The sequence below is a fragment of the Talpa europaea genome (assembly GCF_964194135.1).
Source record: "Talpa europaea genome assembly, chromosome: 1".
Taxonomy (NCBI): Eukaryota; Metazoa; Chordata; class Mammalia; order Eulipotyphla; family Talpidae; genus Talpa; species Talpa europaea.
In genome coordinates, this window is record NC_140073.1 from 47,148,185 (window position 1) to 47,169,008 (window position 20,824).

General features: G+C 52.9%; 1 protein-coding gene across 1 annotated transcript in view; it reads left to right on the plus strand.

Moving 5' to 3' along the window:
• SLCO2B1 (solute carrier organic anion transporter family member 2B1) overlaps positions 1-19,675 on the plus strand; it is a gene marked incomplete at both ends in the record, with an annotated part of 35,045 nt that extends 15,370 nt beyond the window's left edge. The window contains 7 exons of the mRNA XM_084249833.1: positions 4,641-4,743; positions 8,565-8,922; positions 11,907-12,072; positions 16,750-16,913; positions 18,272-18,336; positions 18,663-18,783; positions 19,495-19,675. Of these exons, the coding sequence (XP_084105959.1) occupies positions 4,641-4,743; positions 8,565-8,922; positions 11,907-12,072; positions 16,750-16,913; positions 18,272-18,336; positions 18,663-18,783; positions 19,495-19,675 (1,158 nt within the window). The remainder of the gene's footprint in view (positions 1-4,640; positions 4,744-8,564; positions 8,923-11,906; positions 12,073-16,749; positions 16,914-18,271; positions 18,337-18,662; positions 18,784-19,494) is intronic.
• Between the last annotated feature and the right edge of the window lie 1,149 nt (positions 19,676-20,824).

Below are 20,824 nucleotides of genomic sequence, written 5' to 3' on the forward strand. Positions count from 1 at the left end.
GCAGGGAACCTGGAACCTCCCCCTTTCCTGGGGACCACCCTGTTACAATTCCAGCAGCCTGGCATGCCGGGAATCTCCATTCTGCTGGGTCCCAGGGCATCAGGTGCCCCCTTTGCCCCCTCTGAACCAGAAGCAATCTAAAAGTGGCTTGTAGCACGATAGCATCTCCTGTGATATTCTCATTTTCCTTCCAAGAGCTTGGCATTCGCTACACCCGCCGCCGGATGGAACTATCTCCTACACTCCTTCTTGTCGTAGATATTTATCAAATACCCATTATTTCACCCCAGGGCCTGTGCTAGGCCACAGAGTTTCAACAGAGAACAAGGTAAACAAGATCCCCACTCTTGCAGAGCTCAGAGTCCAGCGGGGGAGAGACACCGAACGAGGTTTGACTCATACCCAAGCATGTGCAAGATATGCTTTATTTTCTCTGAAAACCAATTTCTGTTCTACTCTGAATGCCCATCCTGTTGGAGCAGCAAGAAATTCAATCTCAGCCTACTCAGGATTGCCCCCCGCCCCAGGCCAAGCAAAGGTTCTGAGGCTTTAATGAGTGCCCAGGCACTGGAGAGGTCCCTGCCCACCCACCATGCATCGGCGTCTGTCTCTCCTGGCCCGTGTGTGGAGCAGTGGAGCTTGGTGCGGACTTAGGGGCCCAGTCCCCATAGGTCAGCCTGCAGCCTGCCCCCCGGAGGTGAACTACTTCCTTGGGTTCTGCCTCAGAGGCTATAGGACTCTCTGCTGCTTGTGGACCCCACAGACTGCTCAGTTCCTGGCCTGCTCCAGTTTTTAGTTGCAGGAGGATGCCAGCCTCTTCCCCTTGTTCTCAGAGCCCTCCTCTCTCCTCACAGCCCCCACAACACCCTGCATAGTCTGCTCCATGAATGCAAGCTTTGAGGCCAAAAGCCGGGAGGGAAAATCTTGCAACTGCTTTCTGCCCTCCCACACACCTCCCCTGAGACCAGAACCCCAGAGCCTGCTACCTGCTGGCATTAAAAAAAAAGAGAGAGAGAAGAAAAGGCAAGAAGCCCAGGGGGGCAAAAACACATGAATTGATGTTTGAATAAATTTTCTTGTCGGGGTGAGGCCAGCCTTCAGCCAGCCAACATCTGGGAATGAGATGGAGCAGGTTTGGAACCCAGTACCCCTGAGGTGGGGACATGTGTTCTGAAGTGCAGAGAAATGTAGAATTTGTCTCATGAGGCTCCACTCTTTCAAAAAAAAAAAAAATGAGGGCCTCCCCTGGTGGCGCAGCGGTTGAGCACTGGTTTGCGAGGCTGCCCACAGCCTCTGCAGCGCCAGTTCGATCCCCGGCCACTGGTGAGGGTCCCATAAAAAATAAAAAAAAATTAAAAAATAAGATGGGAGAGGAAAGACAAGATTCAGACACCAACCGAGGTGAGACCTGTAGGGACCGCTCACAGGCTCCCTGGGCAGAGATGAGGCAGAGCCAGAGAATCCAGATACAGAATTGGGATGAACCCGACGTCCCAGCTCACCCTCTCGTGGTCCCAGCATCCCAGACCAGCAGGAAGCCGACCTCTGCTTGCATACACCTATGGGGCACCCACTTCCTCCCAGGGCAGGCCTTGTCCAAATTGCCCATTACGGTGGACGTCGGTCCTCCTCCATGGACTTGTGGCTGCTAATACTCATCTTAGGTTGCACAGAAAGATGCAGTAAAATCATACCCCACTTGATCACTGATATTTGAATAATCTTGTGCCAGTTGCAACTTCTCCAAGTCTGTTTCCTTTTCTAAGAAATGTGCACAGCAATAGTGTTGAATGTGCTCTCGGTTTCTCTCAGCCAATAAAAGGAAACAGAGTTTGAGGAGAAGGAAAGTAGTTTCATTTGTCAACAAATTGAGGAGGGCAGCAGACTCGTGTCTGAAAGGCCACATCCTCCCCGTTGGCAGAGTGCAGAGGTATTTACACAAAGGAGTAGAAAGGGGACATGGGCAAGGGTCAGCATGTCCTTTTGGTGCAGCATCTGGAGATTTCTGGGGAGATTGGGATTGGGTACCAGCTAGCTTCGTGAACACCTGGTCTTTAGCAATTTCCATATTATCTTCTCAGGGATATTCTTTCTTTTCAGAATGTAAGAAGACAAGTTTGTTAAACAAGGCACGGTTGTTTACAAGGAGGGTAAATAAAAGAAATAGAATGTTTGCTGGTGGAGCAGGAAGACAGACATGACCTTTTATCACTGCCTGAAGTGTTATTATATTAGACAGGTTCCTCCTTCCCCAGGGTGCGCCTGCTAAATGCACATGGGCTCTGAGTCAAGCTATCTGGGTTCACACCCTCCCCCCACCCCTTACTATGTGTGTGACTGGGCAAATTACTTCACTTCTCTATGTGTTAATTTCAGCCCCTGGAAAATAGAGAATAGAATGATATTTACTTCAGAAAGTTGCTGTGAGGTTTTGATGAGCTAAGCATTAGTCATAAAACCCTGCAGGGCCTGTATAATTTCCTTCCTTTTTGACCATCAGAAGACCGTGATTTTGTCCCCTCAAGTCTTCCTCTTTCTGGGGTACAACACATCTCTGTTGCACGAGGCCACCCTCCCCCAGGTGGAAGAACGCCCTCCAGGGTGTCCACAGCTTCCTCATTTTGTGGTCACAGAACTGAGAAAACCCCCATGGGTGAGGCCTCCATCCAAGGAGGAGAGGGGTCCATTGCCTCATGCCTCCCCTGACCCGTTCTCTTCCCGTCACAGCAGATGGGGTAGAGCAGGATCCATTTGCAGTTCCTAATCGCCCCAGCCTCTTGGAAGGCACAGCTCACTCAAGGCTCTGACCCATGGTGCCTCTCCAAGTAACGGCAGCCATGAGTGACAGAGTAACAAGATGGGAGCGTGGGGATAACCTGTGATAGAGGCTGGTGGTGCTAGAGGTATGATAGAGGCTGTGATGGTGGGGTGCCAGGGGTAGTATAACCCAACTCAGTGGCTTCATTCTCTTGGTGGGTGTCTGAGTCAAAATGAATCCTAGGGCAAGTTAGGGATAATTAAATTAGGCAGCCTCAAGGACAGTGCAGGGACTTCAGGAGAGTTAAGGAAGGCTCCAGAGATAAGGGCCACAAATTCCAAAGGGGACTAATCAAATACCCCAGGACTTATGACATTAGGGACTTACTTTATGACCTTGGGGTCAACAAGACATTCCAAGTAGAGGGCAATGAAGAAAAAAAGATAAGGGCTGGGACACAGAGACTTAGTTCTGGGCCCAGAGACATTTAGGCAGTGAGTGAGACCACCGGGAACTAGCCAATCACAGAGAGACTGGTGGAGCTTTAGAATAATTAGGGAAAGAAGATGGATATTCCCTGAGATATGACTCCACTTGGGCTTCCTTGCCCCTCTCTAGCCTGGTTTCCTGGCCTGGGAGTCCCACTTTATTTCTGTTCCTTTTCTCCTCAGTAAATTTTCTTTCTCTAAACAAACCTGCCTCTTCTCGCTTGTTTGCCTGAGCGTCTGCAAAGTTCCTGCTGTGGCTTCGTGAGACACCAAACTGTGGGGGTCTAGTGGCTGGGGCTCAGCGCTGCCCCTGCAGCCTGAGATCTGTTCCTGGCTGGGAGACTAGGTCTAAAAGCCTACAATTCCGGTATCAAAATAAAGGACACTGTTAAGATGAGGTGCATAAAGGACAAGTATTTATTTCCTTGTGATAATCAAAGGAGACAGTGAAACTAGCACCTCCAAATACACTGTCTCTTCGAGGGGACTGTAAGGTGAAATTACGTAGTGTTTGGTCTCCATTCCTTGCCATCGGCCTGTCCAACATGCCTTATCTTCAGCAGGGAGGTCTGCGGAAAAAATTTATCTTCAGGGAAACATGAAAGTTGTCTCTCATCTCATCTAGGTTTTATTTATGGACAAGAAACTAATATACAAGGTGACTTATGCCAGGATAATTATGAAGTTAGAGACAGTGGTAGAGAGATTGGTTAATTTTTTTTCTTACGTAGAACTGGGGTGTTGGCCAGAGATGTGGGGGATTCACCAGAGAAAGAGTGGGGAGCAGAAAAGGCAGATCTACTGAAATACACTGCTGAGGGGAGCAGCAGGCGAGGCAGGAGAGGTCTGCTGTGCCGTGTGGGTAGCTCCCTGGGCAGGAATCTAACTCAGGCCATAGGGGTGATAGCACTGAGACTTAACCCCTAGGCCACTCTGATCCTCATTAGGTTGCTGGTGATTCTAAAGGGTGAGGGGACAGTGATGATGATAATGATGGTGTTGGTAGTAATGACATGACAGAGCAATGCTGATAAGGACAATACTGGTCATTGACTCTTAACTATAGTGGTGACACGAAGGTGGGTGATATTTAAGGTGATGGAAACAATGATATTGGTGGTGGTAATAGTGGTAATTTTCACAGTAATATTTGTGATCATTATTATGTTGATGATGGTGAGGACAAAGTTCAACCATTGGAATTTCATCCATTCTTTCAAAACCACTTGGTAAGTACCCCCAGGGCCAAGAACAGAGGCAACACTGTTGGTCTGTGTAGGAATGCGGTGACAGTCCCCCACCCTGTCCTCCCCCAGAACTCCCTTGCCCAGCCACAACCATCCCTAAGCAGAATGTCTGGCAGCCAACTGATTATCTTTGGTTGTGTGTCTCAGGATGAGGACTCTCCCTCCTTGCAGAGCCCTGGGGAGTCCCCAGAGAAGCAAGATGGCTTAGCTCAGATGGCGCCGGACCTGACTGTGATCCAGTTCATTAAAGGTAAGTGAGTTCAGACCAGGCTAGTGGGTGGTGGGTCCTGTGGCTGTACAGGATCCAGCCTCTTCCTGCCTTTCTCCATTGTCTCCCACATCTGCAGGACCCACCTGGGTACCACAAACTCTCCCTGTCATTGCTCATATGATCCCCTACTCCTCACCTCCCCACACCCCCATGCCTGGAACATCATTTTCTGTTACTATCTATCAAACTCTTCCTTGTCCCTATAGGCCAAGTTCAAGTGCTACTTCCCTTCCTCCTTGCAGCTCTCAGAGCCCTCAGGGCTTCTATGGCAGCCCAGATCTATACCAAATACTTCTCCAGCCCTCCCCTCAGTGAGCTCTTGCACTGGCTCATCTACAACCCTTCCTCTCTACCGCCTCTGAGCCTGCAAACAGAAGGCTCTCAGTAAATATTTATTAAATTTCTAGAATGTGGTCTGGGTGAAGGGAGCCTTGGGCCAAGGTCCAGGAGGCTGGGCTGTGCTCCTGGGTCCTGCTCCTTTTTCCACCTCAGCTTTCCTATCTGTACAGTGAGGGGTCGATTCAATGATCTAATATCGTGTCATGCTGGTCAATAGCCAGGGTTCGTGTGGCAACCAGGCTGTCCTTCTAAAGATTCTGATCCCACGAGCTTTGATAGGGTACCTGCTGGGAGCCAAACTTTTGTAGAACCCTGAAGAATAAATCAAAGGCCTGGCATGAAGCCTTGCCCCCGCACTGACCAGAGTACAGTCTTATAGAAGTTACTTTCCATCCCGAATCCTCATCTGAAACATTGCGTCAATAATCCTTGTTCTGCTTCTCTCAAGGTTGTTAGGAGAATCGAGTGAGATGATGAATGGAAAGCCTTTATAGACTATTAAAAAAACTCTTACTTATATAAGGTACAATCATTATTTCAGTTATCAATCTTGCCCTAGTATTATTATTCTGCCAGGAGAGTATAACCAAAGGGTTTGCTTGACGCCCTTTTTTGATAGAAAGCAACAGAAAATGATGTTCCAGGCAGGGACAACCCCCTTCACCTCACTAAGGACTTTTGAAACAGGAAGTTAATTAGGCCAAATCTGGGAGAATAGTTTCTTAAGAATTGATGTTGAGATACCAGTAATCCAGTCCCCTCCTCACCCCCCACCCCCACACCAACTCTGCAGCATCCCCAGGGATAAGGCAAGTGAGTCTGAACTCCGGGGGGCTGGGGCTGGCCCTAGAGGCAAGGCCTTAGACTCCCTAACCTGAGCTCACCCCTCCTGTTGGAACACCCCTGCACACTGCTCCATGGGACAGTTTATTAATCATTGCTTTGGCTCCTGCCCAGAGGGCCATGCGGGCCAGCACTGAAATTGGATCCTGGAGTGGGTGTCCTAGACCAGATTGTCTCTGGTGGTTTCAGCTCCTATATGAGCCTAGAGGAGATCAAGGCAGGACTGGCCTTGGGCCCTGTGGGCTTTCTGCTGAGCTCCAGAGGGACCAGCCTGACCTTGTGGCTTGGCCTTGACTAGCTGGGACCATGGGGGGAGGGGGCAGAGGACGGAGGATCCATGGTTCTTCAGCGGGAGGAGTCCCTAAGCCAGGGAAAGCCCCTGTCTGAAGGGGGCAACATAGTTTCTGAGGGGGGTGGCATTTGATGGGGGATATGCAGTCTCTGTGCTAGGGAGGTCTCTGACTGATAAGGAAGAGAGTGTCATTGAGCTCCAAGTGGTCTCTGACAAATGGAAGGCACATTAGTCCCCAAACTGAGGGGGCAACTGTCCCCTCTGAAGGAGGATACCATGCCTCTGAGATGCAAGAAACCCCCATCTGACGAGGGAGACATAGTCTTTGAGTAGAGGGAGGCCCTGGCTCATCTGACGGGAGAGACATTATGCTCAGCTGCCTCCTAGCTGGAGATTCCCTTCAGGTGGATATCCCTACCTAAGTGAAAGGCATAGTCCTGACCTCCAGGAATTTTCCATTAGTTCAAGAGACATGCTGAAAAGAGAATGGAAACAAAGTGCGCTGCCGTGACCGCCGCAGGAGAATGGATGGAAACACTGAACCAGACCAGGCCCTCTGGAGTCAGGCACAGAAATACGGAGTGGTGGGATCAGGAGTCAGGAAATCCCAGGCAACTCCAGGCCTTGGCCTGGCTTCTCTGGATGAACTTGGGCGAGTCCCTGCCACATTCTGAGCCCCACCTGCACAATGAGGGCACCTGTAGAGCTTGGACCAGCTCATGGAGGGGGGGAGTCTGGCACCTGGGGTGAAGCCCAGCGATCATACCTACCCATTCCAGAAGGCATTGCGTGTGTAGCGAGTGACTAGAGACAGGAGGCAGACCTGGGGCATGAAGGAGGGAAGTTCCAAAGCCACAGCTCCCACCCGCCCTGCCTGGACTGTTTGTCTTTATTTTCTGGCTTCTAAGGAAACAGCTTCTGACCCAGTCCAGGGAACTGGGAGTCAGTTAGCTTAGCCATGCTCTGAAGACAAACAGATATCTCCCATGACAGAGGGAGGCCTTTGTCTTACAGTTACAGGAACAGAAGGGATTCCAGTCAGCCCACAGCGCCCACACGGCCATCTCTCCCTCCAGTCCCGGGTGGCAAGTGGTTTGCTCCTCTGATGCCTCTTCCTAGAAAGAGCTTCATCCCCCACTCCCGCACACCTTATGCCTAACTCCAGCCTCACCTCCTGCAGCCAGAAGCACGTCTCTTCCTCTTGTTGGTGGACAGAGGGTTGGACATGTGACAGCAGATGCATTCTTGGACACACCCTGGCTGCCTCTGCCGGTGACGTCCTGAAGCCCAGGGTTCGAGACTTACCCTTTGATTTTGGAGACTTATGAGGGAAACCTGTAAATGAAGCACTGTTGCAAGAGTTGCAGGAGTTGGGGGAAGTTGTCAGCCCCAGGACAGTCACTTTTATTCTTGTCCCGTGCTTTTGCCTCTGCTGGGCATTTAGGGTTCCTTTTCCTTTCCATCCCACCACCAAGTGGAGTGGACGTGTGCCTGCTCTTGAGGATCCCCCTTTGAGCTGATACCCAGGCCGCTACCCAGCCCTCTCAGCTTTCACCTACACTGGAGGTCTTAGATGCTGTCCTAATATTTTGATACCTGATCACATGTTAGTAGGTCCATTCATTCATCCTTCACTCGTTGTGTAAATATTTACTGGGTGTGTACTATGCTCTGGGCCTGGAGATTCAGCAATTAGCACGATGGACAGAAATCCCTGCTCTTTAGAAGCTTACCTTTTGGTGGGGTTGGGGGTGGGGGCGAGGGGGGGCGGCGGAGCAATACAATGGCTAAATGGGTAAAATGTGCAGTATGTTAGGTAGAAGTGTTATGGGGAGACACAAAGGAGAGGGAGATCAGGGATGGGGAGGCTGTCCCACGTTGGGGGCCCAGAGGGAAGACAGAAGCCTGGCTTGATTTAGAAAGAGCCGTAGAAGAACAGGATAGAAAGAGCTGAGAAGGAAAAAATCGAGTGAATAAGGAGGATGGAAGAGACGAGATGAGATGGGGTGGGATGAATGAGATGAAATAAGATGGTGTGTGCACGGAATTGAACTCTGAATAGAACTGAATGGAAAGAAACACAACTGGATGAAATGCAATCTCACTCAATGGAAAGGAAAGAAACAGAATTTCTGAAATGGATTAGATTTAAATGGAAAAGAGTCAACTGTAATGGGACAGAATTGAGTGCAATAGAATTAGATGGAGTGAGGGGGTGTGGCTGGAAGGGAAAGGAGTGGAACCACTGTCACCGCACAGTGCGGGATGGGACAGACGTGAATGGCGTGGTTGGTCTGCCTGCCTGACCTGCCCTCTCTTCCAACAGTCTTCCCCAGGGTACTCCTGCGGACCCTGCGCCACCCCATCTTCCTGCTGGTGGTCCTGTCCCAGGTGTGCATGTCATCCATGGTGGCTGGAATGGCCACCTTCTTGCCCAAGTTCCTGGAGCGCCAGTTTTCCGTCACAGCGTCCTACGCCAACCTGCTCATCGGCTGCCTCACCATCCCGTTGGCCATCACGGGCATTGTGGTGGGGGGCGTCCTGGTCAAGCGCCTCAACCTGAGTCCCAAGCGTTGTACCCTCCTCTGCCTGCTGGGGGCGCTGCTCTGCCTTCTTTTCAGCCTGCCCCTCTTCTTCATGGGCTGCCCAACACACCAGATTGCAGGCATCACCCCCCCGACTGGGTGAGTGTGTGAGCATGAGGGAGGACAGGTCAGTGGGTACCTACCTCCAATTTCACCTCCTCTCTCCAAGCCCTGTTTCCTCTCCCTATTTGCATCTATGGTGAGCTGTGAGAATTTGTAAGGAAGGTTCTGGTGAGGATATCAGAGACCACTAGAAGGGGCAAGACAGCTCAGGTTGGGGGTTGCAGCAGGGCGAAGCCACTTTCAGGGATGGAGTCTCTAGAGCAGCTGGCTGAGCCCTGTGCAGGGGTGGCTCTGCTCTCAAGCAGAGGAAAGGCCTGCCCAGGAGGGAGCACAATTTCCCTCCCTGGGGAACAGCAGGGGACTGTGAGGACAGGCTGGAAGGCCCCGGCAGGGAGGCTGCAGAGAGGATTTAAGCCCTAGGAAGGGATAGCCAGGACAGCTTGGAGATTCTTGGATTTAGAGCCTGGGTGTTAAAATTCTGTTGTTCCATGACCCTAAAATTCCAGAATTCTTTTTCCAAGTCTGGAACAGCACCTGCCTCCATTCTCCGGAAGGAAATTCTCAGAGGCCTTTGCCCCACTCTGCACCAACAGCAGACGGTCTCCTCTGGGCAGCTGTGTTGGAGAGGATATTGAAGTTACATTCCTGCCCCTTTTCCAGAATGACTTCATTTTTTCTGGGAACTGCTTCAGAATTAGGCTGGCCCAACACTCAGCCAGAATTCCCCAACTTTCTGTATTCCCTCCTCACCCTGGCCACCTCTCCCCCCACCCAGGTGCTGCTTCCTACTCCTGTGTGTCTGTGGCCCCAGAGCAGGTGCCTTGGGTCAGGGCCCAGACTGCTCAGGTCACTGGCTTCTCCCCAGCTCCTTCCCCTCCACCCTCTCCTTCCTGTCCCTCCTTTCCCAGGGAGGCAGCTATGCAGGCTACCGTGAGCCTCCTGTCTTTTGCCTCTGCTGGGCTCTTAGGGGTTCCTTTTCTTTTTCACCCCATCACCAAGTGGAGTGCACGTGTGCCTGCTCTTGAGGATCCCCCCTTTAGCTGATGCCCAGGCCGCTACCCAGCCCTCTCAGCTTTCACCTACACTGGAGGTCTTAGATGCTGTCCTAATATTTTGATACCTGATCACATGTTAGTAGGTCCATTCACTCATCCTTCACTCATTGTGTAAATATTTACTGGGCGTGTACTATGCTCTGGACTCTGGAGATTCAACAATTAACACGATGGACAGAAATCCCTGCTTTTTAGAAGCTTACCTTTTGGCTTCCCCCACACCCTCGTGAAGTCCTTCCTCTGAGGAGAGAACCAGGGCCTTGAAATGATGTTTAGAGTAGAAAGTAGATCGTTGACCACAATTTTTAAGAAGCAAATGAAGGAAAGTCCGCTTGCTCCTCACACCCTAGTTCTCCTTTATTCTCCCTTGACGCTGCTGTCGCATCTTGGGGTGTCCTCATCAGTATTCCTGCAAGGTAGTCATTGAGCTTTGGATTCTAATTCACTGAAGAGGCCTTTTAGGACCAACTGGGCAAATTGAGGAGAATTTCTCATTCTCCAGCACCACCAGCGGTATGACAGCTGGAAGAACCAGGGTGTTCCATGAGCCCAGCGCTGCACACAATTCCACATATTAGCCTTTCTGGGAGCTGGCAGGTGGATCCTGTCATTACCCTCACTTTACAGATGAAGGCAGTGGGGCTTGAAGCAGTGAAGTTACCTCCTAGGGTAGCCCAAATGAGAGGGGGCTGAGCCCAGAGCCAGGGTCTCCCCAGGGGAGCAAGGGGTTGAGAAAGAGCCCCTCTCCCACCCCCTCTATCCCACTTGGCCTTCTCGCTGCTGGCAAGGGGTGCTCTGACAAGTGCCAAGCCATGGGCAGGCCCCCCTGGCACCACTCCTGATGAGCTTTCTACTCAGAATTCACACTGTTCTCCTTCCTGCAGGAAGCAGACACCGCACCGTCAGGCTTGGCAGGCAGAGGGGACTGTGCTGGTAGAGGATAGAGACCCCCACCTTAGAAAGGGCGTGAAGGTCTCCCAGGCCCCCTGCCCTACCCCTGGAGATGGCTCCAGGCCATCTCCACATTGTCCCCTGCCCCCTCTCCAGCCCCTGCTAATTCTCTTCTCCAAGGAGGTGAGATTCCACTAAGCTGTCCAAGTCCACCCCTCGGCCCTCACTCACCAAGATCCAAGGAACTTGGCCTTCCCCCTCCAGCCTTAGCTTGTCCCTTGGGTCCCTGAGAGGTTTGCTGAGCTCCCTCCTAGCTGTGGAGACAGGACACACTCTGAATTTCAGGGGTCACCTCTACCCCCTCAGACTCAGCCTCCCTTCTGACGTCCTGCCCCTGTTCAGCCCACCTTGCCCTGGACCGCTAGAGAGGGGCGTACCTGAAACATGGGGGCAAGCCCTCAGTGGGAAGCTAGTGGGACTTCAATCTGCCCTGGACACTGTGAACAGAGAATCGAGAATGAGCCATGAGGTTGTGAGACAACTGGAGGGCCATGGAGGGGGCCCCAGCCAGGGCAACGCAGAGAAGCTGGAAACCAGGCAGAGGCAGGAGCAGACTGGAGATTCTGCAGCTAGTCAGGTCTCTTGATCAGGCCCCACAAGCATCAGGCCCCACAAGGCTGAATTTTCTAAGAAAATCAAGTGATCTGTGTCATTGAGACAAAGGCTCTTTGCAGCTAAGGCTAAATTCTGGGAGGAATTTATCTTGCATTCCCTAAGAAGGGTCTTTGAGGAGCAGAGATATTTGCACAAGTATTTCAGAGAGTCATAGGATCTGGAGGCCAGAGAGGATCTCAGAAGGTTCTGGGCCATTGCCTGTAGCTCGCTGCCCATCTCCCAGCTGTCATACCTCCAGGGTCGGGGCTCACCACCTTGGGGCAGCCCTGACAGGGAAACACCTCTGTATGGAGCTGAAATCTCTGGTCATTGCTCACAGGGGGAGAGGGGTGAGGTGACCTCAGTTTGTGGCCCAAGGGAAGGAGAGCCAGGTTAACCCTGCAGGTCTTCTTTCCCCAGACCCAAGCCAGGCCTGGAGCTCTTTCCACGCTGCATGGAGTCCTGCTCCTGCTCATCAGATGACTTTAACCCCGTCTGCGACCTCAGCACCCACGTGGAGTACCTCACGCCCTGCCACGCAGGCTGCAGGAGCCGGCTGGGCCAGGAGGCTGTAGACAAGAGCCAGGTGGGTCAGGCCTTGGGCGGCAGTTCTGCCCCTCATGGCCTTCGCCCTCCCCTCTCGGTACCTGAGCTGCTCACCACCTCTGAGTGTTTTCACTCCCTGACTTCTTTCCTCTCGCCTTCTCTCCCTCTGTCCTTCCTTCCTTCTGTCTCTTTCCATTGGCGGATACAGAACATTTCCTCTCAATAAGCTTTCATGGCCAGCCTGGGCCTAGCCGTGTGCCTGAAGCCATAGCACAGAGGTGAACCAGAACTGGCGCACTGTCTGAGCACGGAAGATAGAAAAAGGAAATGCCCAGAAATCCCAGTGGTGCTGACAGGCAGAAGTGGTCCCCACAAATATATTCAAGGGTGGAAGGAGAAACATCCCACCTAGGAGGGTCTCAGAAAACATCAGGGAGGTAACATTTGGCTCTTCAAGGGTGAATAGGCAAACTACAGAGGCAGAGTCTGGAAGCAAGAACATGCATGTCACACACACATACACACACACACACAATATTTCAAGAAACTGCAAAGAACTTGTTGGAGCAGAAACAAAAGGGTTCACGGAGGGAAAGCAAGACCCAAGAAGGAAGGGCCTTAAACTTTATCAAGAAAACAATGGGGAGCCGTGGCTGGGTTTTAATAGGTCATGACAGGGTCAGATCTGCATTTGATCACAGCTGATGCCACAGTGTGGAGGAAAAAAGGCAGAGTTCAGGCGAAGAGACAGGAATAACAGTGGACGCTATCACAATGAGCCCACTCAATCAGTTAATTAGTCAGTCAGCAATACTTCATGGTGCACCTCTGCTGTGCCAGGCCCTGTGCTGGGGTCTCAGGACCCAGAGCCAAGGGACCCTGCTATCATGGAACTCTCAGTGGGAAAAAAGGGCAGCATAACCAGAAGCAAGGCCTTTTAAGTGAATCTCAGTAAGGCCACTGAGACCAACTGACTCCTGCTCCTCTGGTAGGTGGGGGTATGCTCTCCCTCCACCTCTGTGATGCAGAACTCTGCTGTCACTGTGGCTCTGGCTATCTAAGCCCATGGCCCTCCAGGGAAGACAAAGACCCCAGGGCTGGGGCAGAGGGAAGTACCCTCTGACAATGGGGCTTCATAAGTCAATCAAGAACCATCTGGGCTATATAAACTGTTTGCATTTCAAATACCCGCAACCCCCTCTTTTGGGTCTGTTAGCACTCATTGTCCTGACCTGTTTGGATTTCCCAGAGAACAATTTCAGAGGTCCTCAGGCCCTGGCAGCTGAAACAGGATCCCTAAGGGGACAGTGAATTCCTGCGGATATGGGCCCTGAGTGTTAAGGCCAGGTTCAAATCCCTGTTCTGCCTCTTACTGGTTCTGTTACCTTAGGCAAATGACTTCATCTGTACCTCAGTTTTTCGGTCTGTCAAATGGGGGTGATAGTATTGCATGCCTACTAAATACCAGACACTTTATCTGGATGAATTTGTGAAATAGTAAGTGAAGAGCCACCTGACATAATCCATGGAAAGCACTTACTTAGCACTGTGCCCACGGAAGTTTTAAGTACTCAGTAATACACCTTCTTGTTGTATTATACTCTTTAAAAAAAACAAAAAACAAAAAACCAAAATCCAGCTGAATAAACTGAAAGATCAAAATGGCTTTGCTAAATGACTCACATATCAGATAGCATCCTATCTAGCAAGTAGAAAGGAGCCCCAAAGGGTTATACAAAATGGAAGGGTTTCAGAGGCAGAAGTGGAGAGGGGGAAAAGGAAGACAGTACTGTTTTAGGCGGGTCCCTTTTTTGGGGGGATCAGACAGGATCATCAGGCCAGCCCAGCTTGCCCTGGTAAAGGTTTCATTTCTGGGAAAGTTGACTCAGAAATTAGCTTAGGCATTAAATCTGGGTTTGCCAACTTGAACCCTAGCACAAATGACTCCATTTGGGGCCTCTTGTCTCCTTTCTAACAATACAGATGGAAATGGAGGCCCGTAAATGGAGCAGGTATTGCCCAAAGCCTTAGAGCCTGAGCTGGGACTAGAACCAAGGGTCCTGGCTTCCCAGCTCAGTCTCCTCCCTTAGGCGCATCCTCAGAGCTTGTGTTGGGCGACAGCGCTTACATGGTCGCTCCAGCTTGGCATTCTCTCAGCAAGTCTGCCTCCTAGGCCAACTGAACTCTCAGCTCATGGGTGGGGGGTCTGGGATCCACACACTTGTGCTCAGTAACCATTTGTGACTAGGCGAGTAACCAGGGGAAACTGGGCAGGGGTGGGCAGCTGAGGGGATCTAGAGTTCAGGGGTGGGGCTGAATCCTTGGGAGAATGAGACCCGGGCAGCTGGGGAGATTGAAGCCACTCATAAGAACTTGCTGCCATGGAATCAGATGAAGGTGAAGGAGGGACTGGGGAAACCCTTCAGCTTTTGCATCCATTCCAGCCACCCTCTGCCTCTCAGAAAAGGAGCAGGGGCAAGAGATGGCTTTTCCAGCGACCTTGCCTTGGTGTTGTTCTCCCCTACCTGACCCTCCACGGTACCTCTAGCCTAGTGGGCTGCTTGACCTGTAGTTGAAGATTCAAAGGCCACTTTTTCTGCAGTGTGAAATGCTGTGTGCCCAGGCGGTCACACAAAGGCATAGGAGCTTTGCAGGAAAACAGAGAGGGCACCAATCACCAGAGCCCAAATCCCCAAATCTCTCTCCCCATTCCACCTCCTCACCTTCTCTCAAAACCCTCTTCTCCATCCTTCTCCCTCCTCCCTGCTGCCCAAACCACTCTCTCTTCATTGGGCATGTTCACCTGCCACTCCCACTCCATCCGTCCTGCAGTGACCGCAGCAGCCTTTGGGCTGTCAGGTCTGTCTCTCCCACACTTAAATCTCCCCAAGACTTGCAGCATCTACCTTGGGGCTTCCCAATCCCTTTCACATTGGGAAACGACTAAGGCTGCAAGGGCTAGAGGCCAGAGACCCAGAGGGTCCTGGCAGCTCAGGGCCAGCCTGGCCTCCCTGAGAACTGATGGAACCCTCCCTAAACACCTGTCTCCCCGGAGGCCCCGGGGTCCCTGTGAGCTCAGGTGGAGGATCTCTGGTCTAAGGTGGAAAGGACAAAAGCATGAGCTTCCGGGCTTGGCTTTGCTCCTGTTGTGTCGCCTGAGGGCACTGGCCTCCCAGACCTCTCCTGAAAGCACCCTTGGCTGGAGCTTCTCCAGGCCCAGGAGGGGGTGGGAATGCCGTCCGCAAACACATGCCAGCCAGCCTGGAGACGTTCCCTTGCTGTTTGGAAAGGGGTCAGCTTTACTGATACTTTAGTCCTCAGAGGATCCCCACTTCTTTAGGGGGCTCCCATTAGACCTTTTACACTGGCGAGGGAGGGCTAGGACTTGTTCTCTGGCCCTATAGCCCTCCAAGCCTCAGAGAGGTTAGACCCCTTTGTGCAAGTTTCTGCAAGCACCTCAGGGCCAGGCTGGTTCCAGGACCCTGCTCTGCTCTCTACATTCTGACCTCACTTAGAACTGATGCGTGTTTCACTTTACTTTCGGATCCATGGATGGAGCAGAACAATCAATACATTCAATACTTTATCTGGCATTTTAAGTAGATGATTGGTAGGGCACCCAGCCCGCCATATTTTTGGAAACAACAGTCCAGACTCTGCTTTCATGTCCAAGGCTCTTCAAGATCTCACCAAGAACTCACCACCCACCCTTACCCCTTCACCGCCCCCCACCCCAACACACACACTCTCTGTTCTAGGCAGAAGGAAAGATTTGCTGGGTTCTTTCATGCCCCCGTGATTTTATATTTGATGCTCCCTCTAGTTACTTCAATCTTCCTCCTAGAGAACTCCTAGTCATTCCTCAAGACCCAAATCCGACACCCCTCTTGGGTGATGCCTTTCTTGCCTCTCACCCGTTGTCCTAGGCCCCCAAAGTACTCTCTGCATCTCCCCGTCCAGCACTCACATCTCTCCTTGAGAGTCCACTCACGGACCCAGCACCCCAAATGACCTCAGTAAAGTGGGAGACTGAGCTGGAAATTCTGCTTCCTTTCCGAAAGCACTCTTTGTAGCTTTGATTCCTTACATAAAAGGTCAGGAAGTGGGAACATTCTGATATCACCAGGAAAAAGTTAAGAGTATGTAAGTGGTATGTGAGTGTGTGTGTTAGTGTGTGTGGTATGTGAGTGTGTGTGGTGAGTATATGTGTGGCGTACGAGTATGTGTATGTGAGTATGTGTGGATTGTGAGTGTGTGTGTGTGTGCGGTGAGTGTGTGGTGTGTGTGTGGTGTGTGTTTGTGTGAGTGTAAGAGTGTGGCGTGTGTGTATGTGGTGGGTGGATGTCAGTGCGGTGATGACTATGAGTGTGAGGTATGTGAGTGCAGTGTGTGAATCTAAGTGTGTGTGGTGTGTGAGTGTGGATATTGGGGACGGCTGCTCTCCTGGGCGCCCTCTCTTTTCTCTTCTCCTCATTCCTCTCCCCACATCCTCAGCCTGAGCTCAGCCCATTTGCGCTCAGACAGCTGTGTCTGCCTGCCTGCCTGGCTGCTCAAGCCATCCTGGTCAGCTCAGGAGTCGGAACCCCAGTGTCCGGACAGCTCCGGCCCAGCTGCTTTATGCCCTCGGGCATCTCCTGGCCTTCTGGGGCCTCAGGCCCTTGCCTGGCTGCTGATCTTTGGAGGATGCTGAGGGCTCTTCTTCCCCTCCCCCTCCTAGGTCTTCTACACCAACTGCAGCTGTGTGGCCGAGGGTGTCTCCGTGGTGGGGGGCTCCTGCGACTCAGCCTGCAGCTACCTGGTGCTGCCCTTCATGCTGCTGGTCAGCCTGAGCGCCGCCCTGGCCAGCGTCACTCACACCCCCTCCTTCATGCTCATCCTAAGGTGAAGCATGGCAGGCCGGGCGGGGGACACACAGGGGCCCTAACCACAGGCAGGACAGGACCCCTGAGGGAGAAGGTGGAGGAAGAAGGCCACTCAGGGGTCCCAGTTCCCTGCAACAGGACAGGTCCTCCCTGTCCTGCCTTCATCCTCCCCGGTGACCCCCTGAGATGCTGTCTTCTCCCCATCTCACAGATCAGAAAACCGAGGTTCAGGGCAGTTCATGGCTCCTAGCAAGTGTCATGTAAGAAAGTACTGGCCCTTCTCACCCCAGCAGAGGGGCAGCCGCCCCAAAGGGGCTGCCCTGGCCCCCCTGTCAGAATGTGGAGGAGGTGGAGGTGGTACTGACTCCCAACCCACTCACCTGCAGTTGCACAGCTGGGGGCACGGACAGTGTGTTCGGGAACCAAACGCCATCTGAGCATGGCTGAGAAATCTGTCACTTCAAATCCATGAGCACTACTTAAGCGCTGGCCGTGAACCCAGCCTGTGCAGAGCGCTGCCTCTTGGTGCAAGAGCTTTCTGGACATGACCGGGGGTGCCTGCTGGGCCTGACATATATCCACTGGGGCCAAAGTCAGCACCTCCTGGGGTAGGAGCTAGGATAAGGGACCCTTGGGAAAATTCCAATTTCTCATTCTGCTGGGATTATTTTATTCCCTATATACTTTCTGGAAAAATGATCCATAAACCAGGAGGGCCACAGAGGAGGTAAATGAATCAGATACCCTAGTAGGCAGCCATACAGGTCACACCGGCCCAAATCGGGTTCTGGCACCCAGCAGCCACAAGATCCTGAGCAAGTCTCCCAACCTGCCTAAGCATTGGTCTTCCTACCTGCACAATGGGGCTAATTAAATACTTGCCTCCTGGGTGCGTGGGGGTCACGGTGCAGAATGACTGAGCCTGGAACAAGCACCCCGTCACGGCCCTTGCAGGGCTGACTTGGGCGCGGAGCCGCTGCAGCAGCGCAGTGGAGGTTATCTGTAAGATGGGGAGAACGCGTCATCTCAGGAGGTTGCCATGGGGACAAAGGTAGGTCAGGGAGGACCTGGTCTCTTGTGGAAACTCAGCTCCAGGTTTTGCCAAGCGTGGGAGGAAGAGGAGAACGTGGGGAGAAAGGTGGAATCTGTGAGCAGGAGCTCTGGGAATTCGGTGCAGGGCCCCGATGGCTAGTGAGTGTGCCTGGGACATGGGGCGCAGGCTCTGTAGGTTGGAGAGGAATGGGTACAAGACTTGCCCCAAACCCACAGACCTTCAGGCTAGAGGAAGGCAGGCACGGGGTTTGGGGAGAGAAGGGGGGTCAGAAGCCCTGTGGGCTGGAAGCCTCCTGTCCCTCATGCCGGGTCCCTGCTTGCTAGGGGCGTGAAGAAAGAAGACAAGACTCTGGCCGTGGGGATCCAGTTCATGCTCCTGAGAGTCTTGGGTAAAGAACCTGGTGGGGCCACGGGTTCAGATCCCCACTGTGCACTGGGCTGGGGGCGCAGGGAGGAGTGAGCCCAGCTCCCACCTTTGGGTTCACAGACCCACGGAGCAACAGACTTGACCGAGGTGTCCTGGAGGTGGGTGTCAGCACCTGGACAGAGTCAGGGAAGCCGCATCTGATGCCGGGGTGAAGATGGGCTTGGGGCTGTAGACTGATGGGCCAGGAGGTCCGGGAGGTTCAGAGTCCCTGGGAGGGGTTCATTGCAGGGAGCAAGGGGGGGCAGGGATGGCAGGCCCCACTGTCCCCTGAACTCCCCTTCCCATCAGCCTGGATGCCCAGCCCTGTGATCCACGGCAGCGCCATTGATACCACCTGCTTGCACTGGGCCCAGAGCTGTGGGCGTCGGGCCGTCTGCCGCTACTATGACCACGACCTGCTCCGAAACCGGTAAGACTGGGGGCAGGGGTGGGCTGCCAGAGGTGTGGAAAGGTGCTGGAAATATTCTCAGGGACCCAGGCAGGACACCAGCAGGGAGGAGCATCCGCCTGACAGGTGATGGGTGCTCTATCTAGATGAGGAGAGTTGGAGTAGTGGCCAAGGTCGCACAGCCAGTAACTGGCTAAGCCCAGCCTTGAATGCACACTGTGTGCTGTAGTCTGTGCAGGAAGAAGTGTCGGCGTGGTGGGGCCTGGGAGAGCTGGGGCAGCAGTCCAGTGTGGGAGTGACAGGGAGCTGGGGTGGGGCAGGGAGAAGGCCCTGTCTAGGACACAGGAGGTCAAGGCTGAAGGCCCAGTCTGTCTTCCTCATGTGTCCCGCCTTTTCTGGGACTCAACTTTCCCTCCTGTACAATGGGGAACACAAAAGAGCCCGAAGTCAGAGCCCGCTGGCCCTGGGAGGCTGGGTTGTCAGCCAGGCTGAGAGCAGGGGCTTCCACTTCCATCCAGCTCGTCAATAGGAGACCTGAAGGAGTGAGGGGGTGTCTGGCTCTCCACCCAAGGCCATGGGGACAGGGTGCATTGCCCTGGGGTTCCTCCCTCCGAGGTCTCGGTGTCTTCAACACAACAGCAATCACTGCCGAGACCACCCTGCCCCCGACAACGGACATCCCAGCCCTGGACGGCAAGATCCTATGTTCGAGAGTCTCGTCTCTTTTCCCAGGTTTATTGGCCTCCAGTTCTTCTTCAAGATTGGCTGTCTAGCCTGCTTCGCCTTGATTTTGGTCATTCTAAGGCAGCAGGACAAAGAGGAGGGGACCAAGGCGACCGTGCCCAACCCTGGCCCGCAGAAGCAGTCGGTAACATCTGGGCCAGCCCAGAAGCCAATTGAATCCAAAGTGTGAGCTGTCCTGGGGCCCCGCCCTGGCCGAGGCTGGCTGCCATGGCAAGGACTGACTCTGGCCCTTGGCCCGGGACTGGGTTTGGGGAGTCCTGTACTCCAGATCCAGCTCTTGTGCTAGCTTGTTGTGTAACTTCAGGCATCACTGGACCTCTCTGGGCCTTTATCTGCTCATCTGAACCAAGGAAATTCAAACCAAACAAACTTAGGGTTTGCTATGTTGGCTGCTTCTAAAGCAAGAGTATCTACCACCTTCACTGCCCCCAGCCAGACTGACCTAAAATCAGGCTTTCCTGGGTGGGAGGACAGAGTATCTTTCCACCAGGTACCCTGGGGTAAAGAAGTAGACAACAGTAGCCAGGCTAGCCTACACATGAGCTCTAGCTCTGCTCTGTAGCTCACCGAGGGCACCCTCTCTGAACTCCAGACACGTCCTCTGTCGGGTGGAAATACACTTGCCGGCTTTCAGGCTCCCTCCAGCTGTGACCCTCTGTGTGGTCGGAATGGACTCAGAACCTTCCCTGCTCGCCCATTAGGCCTGGAGGTGGGGCCAGCACAGCCTCTGTCAAGAAGTAGCCATTTGGCGCCCCCTGCAGGCAGAGATCTGGGCTGGGCACTAAGGGGAAAACCTGGGGCCAAGGGAGATGGTCTCACACTCAGGACATCCAGGACCAGCAGGGCTTCCTGGGGTTGATGTGAATTGGGGACACAGACCCGCTCCCCGAACTCAGGAAGTCCCAGTTCCCAGAGCCACAGCTATGGTGAAGCCTACTCACTGCCTTAGGGTTTCGGGGAGGGAGACATAGTCCCTATTTTCTAACTTCAAAGGCCAGACACACTAAGTACACACACTCACTCGTACCCTCGTGCTGACAAGAGTTCACCCATATGACCAGGGTCCACCAAAGTCACTGTGACTTTTGTCACTAGAACCCCCATTTCACTATTTCCTCCCAGGGGCTCCAATCTGTGTCACCTGGAGTTATGGCGATAATGTTGGGTTTTGTAACACTTATGTTCTGGGGAGTAAAAAGTGGCTCTCTGTGCTTTCCGGGTTGGTAAGGACCAGTTCTCTGTAAGGCCTGTAAGGCTGGTCCTTAAGGCTGGGAACAGTCATGTCAGGCTCTGGGTGTTAGTTAAGTCTACGGAAGGC